Raw genomic sequence first — 17,707 nt, 5'->3', positions numbered from 1 at the left:
GCTACTTGTGTTTAAAGGGTTAGTTCACCCAAAAATGAAATTATGTCATTAATTACTCAACCTCATGTTGTTCCACACCCATAAGACCTTTGTTTATCTTCAGAACACAAATTAAGATGTTTTTGATCAAATCCCGTGGCTCAGTGAGGCCTGCATCGCCAGCAATGACACTCCCTTAATCAATGCCCAGAAAGCTACTAAAAACATATTTAAATCAGTTCATGTGACTACAGTGGTTCAACCTTAATATTATAAAGCGACGAGAATACTTTTTGTGCTCCAAAAATAGCGACTTTATTCCACAATATCTAGTGAAGGGCAATTTCAAAACACTGCTTCATGAAGCTTCGAATCTTCATGAATCATTTTTTTTCGAATCAGTGGTGCAGAATACCAAAGTCACATGATTTCAGTAAACGAGGCTTTGTTACGTCATAAGTGTTTTGAAACTTCAATAGTTCACGTGACTCTGGCAGTTTGATACACGCTCCGAAACACTAATTAGAAACAAAAGATTCGTAAAGCTTCAAAACTTCATAAAGCAGTGTTTTGCAATCACCCATCACTAGATATTGTTGAATAAAGTCGCTATTTTGTTATTTTTGGCGCACAAAAAATAGTCTCGTCGCTTTATAATATTAAGGTTGAACCACTGCAGTCACAGGAACTGTTTTAAAAATATTTTTAGTAGCTTTCTGGGCATTTGAAAGTCTAAATTATGTCAGTGGAGGCCTCACTGAGCCATCGGATTTGATCAAAAATATCTTAATTTGTGTTCCGAAGATGAACGAAGGTCTTACGGGTGTGAAACGACATGAGGGTGAGTAATTAATGACAGAATTTTCATTTTTGGGTGAACTAACCCTTTAAGGTCTTTGCATACAGCCTTTTAAGGCTTTTGGCAGAAACCGTTATGTTAAGGTTACTCTGCCATCTAGTGTTTTCTCTGCTACTTTGGTTCATTAATTTCAATCATCTCTACTACCTGCAGTTTATAATGCTGTTTTACAGTCATCTGAAGGTAGTCAATTGATAGTAATTTAGGTATTCAGTCCAGTTTGTCCCAATGCCTCATTTGTACACACATGGATTTTCTACATTTCTGTCTCTTTAATATCTGGATCTGGAAACCCTAACTGTGTGGGTGTTGGAATATCTCCTAACAATGACTTGCATTCAGTGCAAAAACCCACAGATTATGACTAACAGGGAAAACAAGGTATACATGCTCAATGTAGTGTAAAATCTCCCACTCTTTTACACAGAACCTCAGATGATCCTGTTCTCATCTCATATCGCTGTGCATGTCTCACACGTTGGTTACACAAGGTTTTCTAACAAGCAAAGTAGTGCAAAAATATTTTGGTACAGTATATAATGACTGGTACTCTTACTATTGATACTTTGTGTGTTTGTTTATGCACATTTGTATGTGTAATGTATTTTTTTCAATATCTGAATGTAATTTACTGAGATCTAAATTCAGAGTGCTATCTTTTGGACATTTCAAAGCATAGACATGGATATCCAGTTTATTTTGAAATGGAGCTATTTTTTGTTTCAAAGAGAACATTATTCCTCAGAGAATTAAGTGCTATTTTGCCAAAAGATTTAAAAGTAGCATATACGAGAATTGTCTATTTTCATGGCACTGCAGTCAAATAAAATAAAATATTGAATGTTTCACTCAGTCCTTTTTCTTTAGCCTATCTGTGTAAATAAATATATGCAAATAAAATAAAAAAGGTATGATTTCATCATTATGTACCATATTTATCATCATGTGCGGCAGCTCCCGAGTCCTTAAAGTGATGACGCCATCCCTACGTGAACGTCTCCGCACCATTGGGCGGAGTAGCTCAACGTTTCCTACACAAAAGTTGACTTAAGTACTCCAGAGGGCGCTTTGTGGCACATTCCCCGTTGAGCTGCATTCACATATGAGGTCTTTTTGGTTCTACTGTTGACATTTGTACACTAAAAGCATTATCGATTAAATCCAAACGATTAGTACTTGACGTTTGCATAGAAATCAGCCCACGCGATATCTTTTAAATTACGCTGTAATCAGAAACGAACACGATTTGGCAATCAATCCTCAGCGCTGTGAAAAGTAACAGCCACCACGTGACAATGATGGCTCTCCGATGTTTTAGTAACGACTGGGTAATATTTTAAATGAAAGTACGGATACTAATTAAATTAATAATATTTAATTAATGTCAAACAGCAAAGAGGTCAAATATTATTCGTTTTTTTTAAAACAATGTAACATTGACCAATCACAGCCAATGTCCGGCTGCTAAGCCCCTCCCATTTTGAATCTGCTAAACTTGCTTTCTTTTTTCTCCTAGAGACTCGTTGTATTTCTTGCTTGCACGAATCTGTCAGTACCCGGATACGGCGTGGGGGTCGGTGCAATTGGACGTTTTGTAAATCGTTGCAAGTAGTTTTTTTCATGTTAATTTTCTCATCATGTGTCCATGAATAATTTTCTGAGTTGTTGTAAGTATATTTGTCTCGGTTAGATCGGAGGGTTTTGTTATTATAAGTACGGGAATGGTTTAATAACCCACACCCACAGCACGGTTCACTCTCGGTAGCTCCAGCTTCTCCCGGTCTTACCAGGTGGCTTCAACTTGCGCAGTCTGTCGCTAAACATGGCAGGCGGGTTGAAAGTGGGATTCGTGCGGCTCATGCACTATTTGCAGGACCCTCAGCACGTCGCGCGTTTTCAGCAGCTATGCGGGGTGCGCGGAACCGACACACGTGACAAACTCAGTAACGGGGTACCAGGCACTCGCCACGGGGATGTTCAGAACGGAGGCGGGGATGCCACCCGCCGTAGACCAGCAGGAGCAGAGACCGACAGGGAGAAACGCAATAACAGCCTGGCGAACGGAGCTGCGGGAGAAAACATCGCACGGGATAACGGGGACGACGCTCAAGGATCCGCGGTGAAGCCGTTGCGCAGAAACTCTCTCACCGGAGACGTCGGGCAGGAGTTCATCATTGAGAATAAGTTTCTCTTCTACCTGTTCACGCTCGGTACCGAGCTCGGGAACGAGCTTTTCTACATCTCATTCTTCCCGTTCTTCATGTGGAACGTGGACGCTTATGTGAGCCGCCGGCTCGTCGTGGTCTGGGTATGGGTCATGTATCTCGGCCAGTGCACGAAAGATGTGATCCGGTGGCCGAGACCTGCCTCGCCCCCGGTGGTAAAGGTGGAGATGTTCTACAACTCGGAGTACAGCATGCCCTCTACCCATGCCATGTCCGGTACCGCCATACCCTTGTGCCTGTTCCTGCTGACCTACTGTCGATGGGAGGTAAGGACATCACGCCATTCAGAGCATGCATACAGTTGGATGTGTGAAATGTCAATCATGAGTTTATTGCATTATATAGAAAAAATAATAAAAAAAAAACTATTTATTTTGAATACAGACAGCACAAGCATAGTTTTCAAGCAAAACATACACAAAAAAGTCTCTTGGATTGATGAGAAAACTTGATGCAAAAGTGAAGTTATGAGGAAAAGCTCTAGCGTCATTTGTTTGCAGATACCGCTTGTTTAGATATTTTGTTATCTAATAATTGGCATTCATATATGTTTTTTTAAAGTAAGAATTAAATAAACATTGACATTCTTATTTTTTTTTATGGAATATTGCAGTTTTTACTGTAAATTATTTATCTGTGCCCTTATAATTATCAAAAACATTAAAGGGTTAGTTCACCAAAAAATGAAGGGGAAAAAATGTATGGGTGTGGAATGACATGAGAGTAATTAATGACAGAATTTTAATTTTTGGGTGAACTAGTGAAGTCTGGTGCAAGGGCTGCAATAAGGTTGTCCAATTCAAAAAACAAACCCCATTAAATGCCCATTAAATTAATTTAACATATATTTTTGTGATGCCCTTTAATTTTATTCATTTGAATGTAGTTTTTATTATGGTGTCCTTATGTGGATTTACATGGTTTGTTAAATGTCTTGAGAATCTGCTGAATTGTACTGTATTTTTGGAATTCAAAAAAATAAAAAAAATAAAAATAATAATAATAATAATAGTGGCCAGATGGGTTTCAGTCACTCCTCTGCAGCAACCTGTCCTTCACATGAAACGATCACAGCAATTAGCCAATTAACGACAACAAACAATCCAATCAATTCCTGATGGATTTTTTCCTCTCATTCAGCCTGTTTCACTATTTTCTCTATTTATTACACTTTTTATTTGTAAGCAATTTATATGTGAAGGCTTTTTCAGATGGATAGGTGAACTAGCAGGCACAGGTGCCTATTAAATGAGTTTTTGCTCTGTAATCTTTTCATCTGGTTAAATCCTTTACTGTGTGGGTGTTAAAATATCTTAAAACAATGGCCAATATTAGGTGCACTTTAGTTCAGATCTTTTCACTGTTAGCTTAACCCTTCATAATCGTCTTTTTATCCCCCTTTAAAAGACTGAGACAGGGACCCGAATGGTCACAAGGAGAATCGCCCCAAGATGTAAACACAGGAACAATGTTGGTGTCCAAAAAGGTGTTTAGTAAAGCAGATGTGCAAGTAAATATGGTTAAGAGTAATAAACGGGTTATCAATAAAACGGTCTAAAACTAGAACTTTAGGCCTGATGTACTAAAACAGTACAAACTCCTCTTCATCTGTTGAGGACAGAGTTTCAGTGTGGCCAAGCAGTGCTATAATAACCTTGTTCAAATTCCCTCAAAATCCATTATTTGTCCTCCAATCCCCCCTTCCATTAGTGACGGCTTCCTTAATGCACACATTTTCCCGCTTACTAATTAGAGCGTACCATTTTTTTAAAAAATGCTTCACCATAGGGCTTTTCACACTGCGCTTAACCCCGGGTTATCGTCGTTCTAAACACCGCTTTTAACCCCGGGTAAAGGAGCGTTTCGCACTTGTAATTTAGATGCGGGGTTAGCACTGCTTTTGCTGTGTCAAACTTGTACAGTGTGAAACGATGTGGTGTTACAATGCTACAACTAGATGCTTAGCAACCGACAACCAATCGCGTGCCTTATATTCACGCTCGTTGGGCAGTCACGGAAACACTGCTGCACGATGTATAAACAATCGTTTCTGCGTATGATAGAAAAAAATGTCAAACGGCGATGGAAAACGCGACAGTTCGAGTGAAGAAGAGACCGTCATTCTTACCTTTTTATAGTTTGAAAAGTTCACTCAGAAAAACAAACTTATTACAGTCAGCAATGTATAATATGAGGACGCGAATATGAGGAGCCTTTAAGTAAACAGGTCACGTGCTGTGTTTGTCCAGTCAGTGACACTGACACGGCAAATATGTAGATAAGGACTTTATCCCGGGGTTTAGGAATGTGCAGTGTGAAACGGTAGGTTATTAATACAAGTGCAGCTTTTATCTCTGAATGGGGAAACATCAAATTCTCCAAAGCTGTTTGCCATGTTTTCGATTAAATTTCATATTTGGTATCACCACTGAAATCTGACAACAACTGTCTCATACATTTTGTTTCTAAACGCTCGAATCATGACAAAAACTGCTCCCATACAGTTATCGCTGCCTTTTTAAGCCCCCTCAGCTAAACCAGGACATATATGTAAATATTTTAAAATGCATAGGAACAATAAGAACATGGTAAAAACAGTTATAGAAGACAACTTCAAGGTCTCTTTATCACAAGGACACTTTTAACCCTGTGTTAAGCTCTGTATTCTGTTATTTTGCTTTAGTCAGCAAGCATAACCGACCTTAGGTTAGGAAACTAACCCTAAATTGCAGGCTGCAGGGTAATGTATGTATTTAAAAAAAAAAAGTAAAGATAACCCAGGGTGTACAAAAAGGTGTTACAAATGTATCTTTCTCCTATTATGTCTTGCTGTATTAAAGTAAAGATAAATTTATTAGAGAGTAGTATGACTTTATTTGCAGCTTATCTCTACCTGATAACACCTAGATTACAAAGTAAGAAAATATATGGCTTTTGTTCTTCATTGCGATTTACTTTAAGGTCAGAATTGTTTACTTTCACCCTCTGCTGATTTTACAATGAGAGGTCAATGTCATTTAGGTAATATTGTAATATAACCTCATGATTCTATTGTTGGTGCATCAGTCTTTTAACTATCTAATGAGACGGTTCTTAAGAAATGTCGCCAACCAATACAGAATGACCTTTAGAATATACAAACAACATTGACTGGCTTGACCCTTTTGAAAGCGCTCACGTGTAACCTTTACGCTTTTATTATGCAACTCGCATCAGATAGAACTTGGCTACAGTCTCATATAATAAACACAAACTATATTTGGGAGGATTGAGTTGGATTGTTAGCAGGAAAATGATTTGGGAATGTTTGGGAGTTTCTGTGACTCTGCTGAGTGAGAGTTTACATGATAAAATAAACTGCCGCCTCATGGTGTTTATATGTGCCATAAAATGGCACAAATCATTTTGTGAGCCATTTTTACAGAAGGACAGTTCTTCTAAAAATGAAACATCTGTCATGTCATTCCAAACCTGCATGACTTTCTTTCTTTCATGGAACACTAAGGGAGAAGTTTAGCATAATGTTCATGCTGCTGCTCTTTTCCATAAAAGCGGATGGACACTAGAGGCTGTCAAGCTCCGCAAATGAATCCACACAGATCATCAGATCAAATCAGTCATTTGAAAACTTTGTGAGACATAATTTCACAAACATCGAGAGTGATTCAGCGCTACCGCATCTTCTCTCTCACGTCACCACGTCACGTCTGTACAAGCAAGCTGCATGCTGCGATATAAGACTTTCGCTCATGTTTCGGGACAGAGTTGCATTGCTATTCAAGTTTATCATATGCATGACTTATAGCAGTATTTAGTAGTACTCACGCATTGTTTTCTGCGCACAAAAAAATGAGAGAACATAAAAAGTTGAGAAAGAAAACACGTTTCCGTATATTGGATCTGTGCATTAGCTCTTAAAGTGACAGCAGCCTATGTCTGCTGCTGTCTGTCATCAATGTTAATCAAACAACAAAAGATAGCAAGAAGAATTAAACTATTTCATTTATACAATGAAACAACAATTACCCATTGTAAAAACACAAATATATAGAGTGAACAAACATTTAAGTGAGATAAATAAGAGTCAACTAAAGGGAGAATTCCCATATTTTCCAATTCAGGCCCTGCATGGAACAGACTGTACTGTAAGCCTTTAAATTCTTAGTCACCTATTCACTTTTATTTCATGGAAAAGAACAGTTGCTTGGACATTCTGCTATAGATTACTTGAGTAATCTATAGTATTTTTGGGTAGATGTATTCTCTGGTTCCACTGAGGTTATGCGAAGGAGCTTTCAAGGGACTCCAATCTTTGCTGTGGATTTTAAAGGCTAGTTGGTTTGAGTGTTCAAAGCAGCGTTGTTTAGTTTAGTCTTATCTGAGGGTGCTGCTGAGATTGATCAGTTGTGTAGTTACTGTCAGTCATCAGCAGGCTTCTGCTTGTTCACTGATAAGCACGCTTTCTTCCTCCTCCTCCTTATCTCATTCGCTTCAACTCTAGTTTATGTCTGTAGTCTGTTTCATCTTTCATGCTGCTCTTCTGTCTTACTTTTTCTTGCTCTCATCTGCTTTCATTTTCTTTTTGACTTTTTCTTTTGACTTTTTCTCTCTTTGGTCATGGGTTTAATTCTGAGGCAATATACAAAAAAGTCACTTAGCCAAGCATCTGCCAAATGTAAATGAGAGGCAAAAAACACCTACAGGTTCATTCTGTGTCAAATCAAGGAAATTTTGGAAATTTCCCCATCTCGGCTCAAATTTTTGATTTTGCTCATATTTTTTTTCTGAAGAAAGACAAACATAAATAGTGATGAAAGTCAAAATATTAAATGTCAAGATGACAATTTTCACTTGGATCCAAATTACAGGGGGGTAAAATGGCTTAAAGATGGCTGCAGGATTATTTTAATTTTTAAAAATTTATTTTTATCAGAGATTGGTAGGTTTATTAAGTTAAATCATTTAACAATAAAAGCATGTTTTTAGGAAGCACTTGTATAGAAATGATATGACCATTGAAAATTGATAAAGTTCAACAATTTGCACATGAAGCCACACTGAGATCCCTACATCTCTGGGAGTAAAACTTTATGGCCATAAAAATGAAGATGCCAAAAAGATAAAAAGATATTGAAATATCTTTATTTATATTAGTGTTAGTTCACCCAAAAATGAAAATTCTGTCATTTATTACTTACCCTCATGCCGTTCCACACCCGTAAGACCTTCGTTAATCTTCAGAACACAAATTAAGATATTTTAGTTGAAATCCGATAGCTCCATGAGGCCTCCATAGGGTGCAATGGACATTTCCTCTCTCAAGATCCATAAAGGTACTAAAAACATATTTAAATCGGTTCATGTGAGTACAGTGGTTCAATATTAATATTATACAGCGACGAGAATATTTTTGGAGTGGCAAAAAAAACCCTAAATAATGACTTATTTGGTGATGGCCGATTTCAAAACACTGCTTCATGAAGCATTGGAGCGCAAGGAATCGAATCTGCTGATCGGAGCGCCAAAGTCACGTGATTTCAGCCGTTGGCAGTTTGACACACGATCTGAATTATGATTCGACACACTGATTCATAATGCTCCGATGCTTTCTGAAGCAGTGTTTTGAAATCGGCCATCACTAAATAAGTCGTTATTTTGTTTTTTTTGGTGCACCAAAAATATTCTCGTCGCTTTATAATATTAATATTGAGCCACTGTACTCACATGAACTGATTTAAATTAGGGCTGCACGATATATCGCATGAGATTGTTACGCGCATTTCGTCAGTAAAGCCGGTTCCCTGATTACCGCTAAATCGCCATCACCTGCTTTCAAATGGAGCGGCATTTAATAGACAGAACCGTAGATCACTGAAAAGAAGGCGATGGCGATTCATCTGCGATATGAACCCGATATTGCGTGGCTTTTCAGTGATCTACGGCTCTGTCTATTAAATGCCGCTCCATTTGAAAGCAGGTGATGGCGATTTAGCGGTAATCAGGGAACCGGCTTTACTGACGAAATGCGCGTGACAATCTCATGCGATATATCGCCCAGCCCTAATTTAAATATGTTTTTAGTACCTTTATGGATCTTGAGAGAGGAAGTGTCCATTGCACCCTATGGAGGCCTCACTGAGGAATCGGATTTCAACTAAAATATCTTAATTTGTTTTCTGAAGATTAACGAAGGTGTTATAAGTGTGGAACGGCATGAGGGTAAGTAATAAATTACAGAATTTTCATTTTTGATGCTTTAATGCTTCTTGAGTTAGGCTACAGTCACACAAACACTGGAAAATGATATTTTTGGTACTCAAGACAGGTATGTTCTATTCAGTTATTTTGATAGAGGGAAACAAGATACATTTCTAGTTTCAACATTATTTGTTTTTCAGATATTGCTTTTTGAAAGAAAAAAGTAAAAAAGCCAGGTGAACATTAGTTGAGTTGACACGGAATGACCCTATGGCAACACACAGTAGTCTTTTGGCTAAGTGTGTGTGGTATTTGAATTTGAATATTGTGTGGAGATGCTTTAGCAGGAACAACACACACCACCCATGAACATAATACTCGGTCTCCTGCTTGCTGACACTCGCACACTGACTCCGTCATGCTGTTGTCATGGAGATTACAGACACATTAATCATTTTTAATATAGTTTACGCACACACACACAAAATCACATTTCTGTCTTCTCTCACAAACCAGCATACACAGCTGCAGAGAGATCACACACACACACACACACACACACACACACACACACACACACACACACACACACAGAGTCTATAATCAGAGGCAGATGTTCAGCATATGAGGTTAGCTAAGGCTCAGATGAAAGGGAGGGAAAGATCTCTGTGAGTTGGTTCAGCATGTGGTCCAGCGTCTGTGTCATGTGGTCTCAGGGCATGAGGTGCGGTCTGGATAACCAGGCACGGTCTAGCTCTGTGTTTGGATCTCTGGTTCTTTTAATGGTTGTGTTTCTGATGTTCATCTGAATCTCTTGACTCAGTGTTTACCCTGCAGTTACGCTGTATGACCCCAGAGAGGTGTGTGCTACAACTGGTTCATTTGTTTTGCTGTCGGAGAACATCTGTTCAGACCTAAGACTCTTCTCCATAGTTTTAGAGTTAATTCGGTTCACTTTGAAATGTATCTTCAAAGTTAAAGTCATTTATTTGATGCATTGCATAGGCAGTGTAATGCTTTTCTTGTGATTGATCTGATCTTTTATCCATTTGTTGACCAATAATAGTCATTATTTTTGCTCTTTCATTTAGTGATGCTAGTGGTGCAGAAATGGCATACTTCACCTTTTAAGTGAGCAAAATTCTGTGTCTTTGAAAACTACATAACTAACCATTCTTGCCTGAGAAGTGATAGCAGACACATTCAACTCCCTTTCATTCAAGATGGCATGTCTTTTGCAAGGCAAAGCAGAAGTTACAAGGTTTTGAAAAAGATTTTTTCTTTTTTCTTTCCAGTTTCACTGAGGAAATGTCCTGTTCCCCTTTATGGTGTTGCACTGAATGGAAATTTCAGAGTTCAAGCAGCCAGAGGTTTTATTTGCTGTGTCATTTTCTTGGCAGCTGGGGTTTCCCTGTAAATCCACTGCTCTACATGTTTAAACATGGACGTTAGTCATGTAAATCTCTGCTAGAGTGTTTAAATGCTGCAGTAATCTGTCTGAGAGGGATGTGGGCCACCAAACACACACAGACTACTTAATCTGAAAGAACAATGAGTGTAGGAATGTGTTGCTTTTTAGCTATCAGCCCAGTTTCAGCAATTTAATACAAATTAATGTTTTAAAATAACCTGAGAAAACCTGAGAACTCATACCTTGTATATTGTATACTGCATAAACTACTTAGTTCAAAAGTTTGGGGTCAATGTGCTTTTTATTTATTTTATTTTTTTCCTTTCTTTTTTTATTACACATTAAATGATCAAAAGTGAAAGTGAAGATATTTGTGATATTACAAAAAGATTTTAATTTGAACTATCTATTAAATTTATCGCTGTATCCAAAAAATATTAAGGAGCAACTGTTTTCAACATTAATTGGAAATGTTTCTTGAGCAGGAAATCATCATATTAGAATGATTTCTGAAGGATCATGTCACACTAAAGACTGGAGTAATGATGCTGAAAATAAACTGCATTTTAAAATATATTAAAATCATTCATCATTTAAATTGTAATATTTCAAAGTATTACAGTTTTTTTTTTTTTGTTTGTTTGTTTTTTTTGTCGTCAAATAAATGCAGCCTATATAAGCATAAGAGACTTAAAGGTGCTCTAAGCGATGTCACGTGTTTTTAGGCCAAAACATTTTTTGTCACATACAGCAAACATCTCCTCACTATCTGCTAGCTGTCTGTCCCCTGAACACACTGTAAAAAAATGCGGTCTCTGTAGTCGCCAAAAGCCCCGAAAACGGCAATAAAAACAAACTGGTGCAGCCTGGACCACGAATCATAATAAACATGCTTTAGCCAATAACCGACAAGAATGATTTTAAATGCGCGTTCATGACTGTTTCAGGAAGCGGGGAGGGGGAGGGGGAGGAGGAGGAGGGAGGGTCTAGCTAGCCTCTGTTTTGTTTGACAACACTTCGAACGTCAACAGGAAGTTACTCGGCTCAGGATCGCTTAGAGCACCTTTAAGAAAAATAATCTTATTGACCCCAAATTTTTGAACAGTAGGAAAATGTGTATACTGAGAGAATCATGTCTAAATATGCATAAATAATTTTTAATGAATTTATTTCATAAATGTTATTGTCATTCTAGACGTCCTGCTATAAATAATTATGAGAGAGTTTACAGAGCGTTTATGATAAAATGTCCTGTATGTTAACCAGTACAGTCGGTTAAGAGTGTAGCCGTTCTTTCTAAAGTTTCCTGCTGGCTATGGCTCTCTCTGTTTATCTGCCTGACCATCTTTTGCTTTGTGGGGTGGTAATTGTAGTTAAGTGGTTGTATTATGGTGTGCTGAGGGTTTGACTTCAGTGTTTGTTGGTTGTATGGCCGTTTTACCACAGGAGGGGTCAGTCTGTGGGCAAATGTCATTGTATTATGCTGGAAGTGACAACGATGAGGGTGTTATAGTCATAGATACTACCATGGACACTTGAGACATATGGACACACAGCCAGAACAGATACCCTCCAGCCTCATGAAAGCAGGTTAGCCTTAGCTGTGGTGTCACTGTGACACTGGGCCCTCAGCCAAACATGAGGACAATTGGGGGTGTGTGTGTGTGTGTGTGTGTTTCTGCCTGCAGGTGTGCTTGCTTGATCTTTAGAACACCATCTGTGCATATACTGTTATATTGTGTTACGGTGGACTTTTTACACATCTGGTACAACCATAACACTACTCACAGAAATGACAGAGAGTGAGACAGACAGATCTTCTGGCTCCTGATGAGAGATGATCGTGTATGTTTTCTCACACAGGCTGTTCCTCCTCTGCCATCTGCTGTAGTCATGTGTGTGCAAAAAAGATAAAAGCAAATCAGTCCTATATAATCCTTTGCTGGTATTTTGTGTTCATTGATGGACAAGCTTGTATGTTAACTCTCCTGCATTTTTAAAGTTTCAAAAATCTCTTTAATGTATGACTGTTTACAATTTGAGTTGTTAATCAAAATGTGAATGGAATGTTAACAAGACTTTATTTTACTCCTAAATCAGAAACCGGCATTTTAAAAACACGTTCTGAGCTGCTAACCGGTGGTTAACATTTGTACAACGGCTGATGAATTTCACTGTGAAATTTTGCAAAAGTAAACTGTCTGTTTATTTCCACAGTATCCTCTGCTGCTGGGTCTCTCTCTGGCCATCAGCTGGTGTGTCCTGGTGTGTTTGAGCCGAATATACATGGGCATGCACTCCATACTGGTAAGACAAACTAAAAATTAATTGCAGTGTGTAGTTTTTTTATATATGGGCCCTCATATATATATATATATATATATATATATATATATATATATATATATATATATATATATATATATATGTATATGTATATGTGTGTGTGTGTAATTTATTTTATTCAATAAATTTGTATCATATTTTTACATTTCGATTAACTTTGCTGTAATATAAAACCAATATACTTTGGATAAATCATGTGTATTTAAATCATTCTAAGATAAAAAAAAAAACCAACAAGCCTAATTTAATACTTTAATTTTTAGCTAAAATAAATGTATATTCTGTGCAAATAAATTACAATGGTGTGGTTGTTTTGCAACAAGGTGGAGACCGTTCTGTTTATAACAATTGAAGTGACAGGAAGAAAAAAAAGCAAAAGGGAAACGAAGGTGCAGCTCAAAAGATCCTTTAATTTTTTTGCACGGCCCCAGCCTAAGGATTTATACTTATTAGGAGTGTGACGAGATCTCGTGTCACAAGATCTCGCAAGACTAAAATGTGACGAGATTTCTCGTCGAGGCGAAAAGTAGTTTTGTGATATCACCATGACAGAGTGTTAGGATGATTAGGAAAGAATATGCCACTGCTACGTTTACATTACGCCTTCACTGTCGTTTTGCTTTGTATTTAAATAAAAAACATTTAATTCAGTTGGATAACGGTCGCCGCCGCTCCATATTTACAGAGTACGCGAGATGTCACTGTACGAAAGTGAAAGTAAACACGAGCGCGCATTCAAACGAGATTTCAATACCCCGCATTTTGAAAACGACTCCCTGATGCAATATATCTCTCAATATGAAAGCTATTTTAGGCTGGGCAGTGTAGTTGTAACCATCTCTTAGCTCTGTATCACAGAAAAATTTGGTCTTTTTTTGGACGAGACAAGATTTTTACATGCTATTTTTAAGAAATCCTCAATGGTGAAATACACGACTAGAAAAAATAGTCTGCAGGTGTATTTGAAATGTTTTAACTAATCATCGTATTGAATGTCATTTCAGTTCTACTTTCTGAGTATGAATTATCATATGCAGTAAAAGACAACAATACTCAAGCACTGTAAAAGGTTTTGCCACTAATTCAACTGACTGACTTCTCTTCTGTATGATTTCAGTCTCTTCAGACCTTACTGTACATGATTTATGAGCTTCTACAACTTTTGACCTCCTAACTGAACTCCATTTCCACAAACTGATCATAGAAATAAAAACAGTATAAATAAAAATGGTATCACTTTACAATAAGGTCTCATTTATTAGCATTAATGTATTAACCAACATCAACTAACAATGAGCAATATATGTGCTACAGTATTTATTAATCTTTGTTTATGTTAGTTAATAAAAATAGTCATTCATTGTTAGTTCATGATAGTTCACAGTGCATTAATTATTGTTAACAAATGAAACCTTATTGTTTGTGCTTAATAAGATTAAGAGAAAACTGTTATTCATTTTTATGGTAACACTTTACAACAAGCGCAACCATAATCACACTCTCTCAATATTCAAAGTGCAAATAAGACCAAACTTTTCTTTGATACAGAGTTGAGAGATGGTTACAACTACACTGCCCAGCCTAAAATAGCTTTCATATTGGAAGATATTTGCATTCATCAGGAAGCCGCTTTCAAAATGCAGGGTATTGAAATCGCGTTTGAATGCGCGCTCGCGTTTACTTTCACTTTCAGCGATCGCGCGTACTCTGTAAATATGGAGCGGCGGCGACCGTTATCCAACGGAATTAAATGTTTTTTTATTTAAATACAAAGCAAAACGACAGTGGATGCATAATGTAAATGTAGCGGTGGCATATTCTTTCCTAATCATCCTAACCACTCTGTCATGGCAACATCACGAGACTACTTTTAGCCTCGACGAGAAATCTCGTCAACTTTTAGTCGTGACACGAGATCTTGTCACACCCCTAGCATATGATAATTCATACTCAGAAAGTAGAACTGAAATGACATTCATTTCAAGATTAAGTTAAAACATTTCAAATACACCTGCAGAATATTTTTCTAGTCATGTATTTCACCATTGAGGATTTATTAAAAATGATGTGTAAAAATCTTGTCTCGTCTCGTGAGATACCTGTCTCGTCACACCCCTAATACTTATGTGATGACCATACAAAAAATAGGGTTCACCGTGGTTTCCAAATTTGTTGTGGGTGTATGGGATGGCTTATATGAGTGTGAGATTTCCCAGCCTAAAATTGTCCCAGTCCGGCCCTAAAAACATAAACTCATAATGAATTTTAATTTTTTTCCATACTGTACATTATAATGTTATGATACCTAAATTCACTTGTAGCATTTAAATAGTTATTTTTAATTTGTTTAGGTAAAATAGCATCATTTTAATTCCATTGATCAGTTATCAGGCATGACATGTAAATAAATTTCAGCTTATTGGTATCATCTTTACCTTAAAAATGTGATTTAAGTAGACTGCAGCTTTCATAAAGGCCAGGCAATATAATGAGGTTCCTCATGGGGCATGTGTATGTTATTCTTTTTGTTTTTTATCTATGTTAGTGTGTGAATGTTATCTGTGTGTGTGTGTGTGTGTGTGTGTGTGTGTGTGTGTGTGTGTGTGTGTGTGTGTGTGTGTGTGTGTGTGTGTGTGTGTGTGTGTGTGTGTTCACCTTAAGGCAGTCATGAAACAAAAATCCCTGGTGTATCTTTACTGGGCCGGATAATTGCCAGCAGTAGTTTCTTTGAGTGTGGGTGCAGGTCAATTGAGTATGCCTTGACTGAACATGGTGCAATTTTGAAGGAATATCACTTAAGACTTGAATAATAAGTGAGTTTTTGTGACCTGAGGCTACTGGGATAGGCTCTGAGTAACTAGTTTAACAACAACCATCTGTTTGGGTCTCATGTTGCTTGATGCTTCCCCATAATCCCCATCCATTATAAACATGCATTATGCACGTGTTCAGACACCGTTTTAAGCGGGTCATCATCTCTTTATAGTAATAAGCAGTGTAATTTCACTGAATGATTTATACTTTTGGCAAGTTGTCTGTTTGTCTGGATGACATAGTTTTTCCTCAGTTCTGAAAATTTGATGTTTCATCTGGGTGTTCTGCTCCATGTCTGCTCTAAGCGTTAATGTCACCCTCAGGATGACCTCATCCGTCTGGTCGCCCTGTTGGGGTGATGAGTGGCCGTTGCCCTAGAGATTGTTCCCATGACAACTGAAATTGTCTTAACATTCTCATACTCACAAGACAAGAAAGGATTGTGAAACTAGTTAGGTCACACTCTTTGGGAAATGTTATGGACAAATAAAGGCTTATTAAAATATGTTTTATCTTGATTATGTTGCTTATCAACCACAAAATAATGAATGTTTCAAAATGTATAAAATAAGTTTCAAGACTTAGAGTGGCTCTAATCTAAGTTTTCATCTCTAGCTTTTATTCATTTCTCTTTACTGCAGTGTAATTTTAGCCCTTTTTTTTTGAGTTTCATGGTGTTTGCGTGCACAAACGTGGCTTGCTGATACCTGAACCAAACATCTGACAACTGACACAGATAGTTTTATCTGTTAGTCACTCTTTGACAGCTAAAAAGAGTGGAATCACAAGGACAGACTAAAGACAGATAGGATATCTCTCTATCACAAGTACATGCATATGGAAAAGCTGTGAACCCATGTTCCACAGCAGATGTGGAAAATTAGCCCATCATGGTTAATGACTGATAGATGAAAGAAAGAGGTGTTTCTCATGAACACAATGTTTCTGTCCTTATGAACAGACAGTACTTAGAAAACATCCAGACAAATGTACTTGGGGTTCATAAGGAAAACGGCTTTATAAAAGGACTGAATAATTTCTGTTTTAACATCTACAAGTACTGAAAGGTCAATTTTGAGGTTAGGGTTAAGGAGGAAGGAATTGAGTTAGGGATAAGTGTTTGTATGAGCGACTGAAGGGGAGTGTAAATGGACATTTGCTAGTTAATCTGTGTCTGTAATCAGTGAAAAGTGTCTGATGTTTTAAGTGCTGAGTGTGAAAACCGTTAACCAACTCATTTCCTTCCCCCACACACAGTCACCCAGTTCACTAAAGCTATTCATAATACTGTTTTGTAGATTTCACACAGATGTGTCTTGTGGTCTCTATGGTATCTCTCACCCAACGTTGAAGTCTTCTGACATTGGATGTCTCCCACAAGTCTTGCTAATATTTACTGAACACACATAAACTGTGCTTAGAAGGATGTAGTGAATTGACCTTTTGAGAGAACTTTTTAATTTAAAGAGATGGTTCACCAAAAAATGAGAATTCTCTCTTACTCACCCTCATGTTGTTCCAAACCCGTAAGACTTTCGTTCATCTTAGGAACACAAATGAAGATCTTTTTAATGAAATCTGAGAGCTTTGTTCCTCCATTGACAGCCTACGCAACTACCACTTTTAAGCCACAGACATATAGTCGTCATTAAAGTAATCCATGTGATATGGGTGGTTTAACCTCAATTTTATGAAGAGTCGCGAGTGCTTTGTTTGTGCAAAAAAAGGAAAAAGTGATTTACCACAAAATATTCATCTCCAAGGTACGTTCATGCAACGTCTGCTCTCGTGTCAACACAAAAGGCGTGCGTCGTGGTGCTCTCGTAACACGAGTTGGAGATTAAGGGCACCTATTATGCCCCTTTTTACAAGATT

General features: G+C 37.6%; 1 protein-coding gene across 1 annotated transcript in view; it reads left to right on the top strand.

Annotated features, from left to right (window-relative positions):
- Nucleotides 1-2,341: 2,341 nt before the first annotated feature.
- Nucleotides 2,342-17,707, top strand: part of sgpp1b (sphingosine-1-phosphate phosphatase 1b) — a 34,937-nt gene continuing 19,571 nt past the window's right edge. Inside the window, exons 1-2 of the mRNA XM_048205708.1 lie at nucleotides 2,342-3,329; nucleotides 12,890-12,979. Of these exons, the coding sequence (XP_048061665.1) occupies nucleotides 2,661-3,329; nucleotides 12,890-12,979 (759 nt within the window). The 5' untranslated portion in view covers nucleotides 2,342-2,660. The remainder of the gene's footprint in view (nucleotides 3,330-12,889; nucleotides 12,980-17,707) is intronic.

Source organism: Megalobrama amblycephala, linkage group LG10, assembly GCF_018812025.1.
Source record: "Megalobrama amblycephala isolate DHTTF-2021 linkage group LG10, ASM1881202v1, whole genome shotgun sequence".
Taxonomy (NCBI): domain Eukaryota; kingdom Metazoa; phylum Chordata; class Actinopteri; order Cypriniformes; family Xenocyprididae; genus Megalobrama; species Megalobrama amblycephala.
This window is presented reverse-complemented; position numbering and strand designations above follow the sequence as displayed.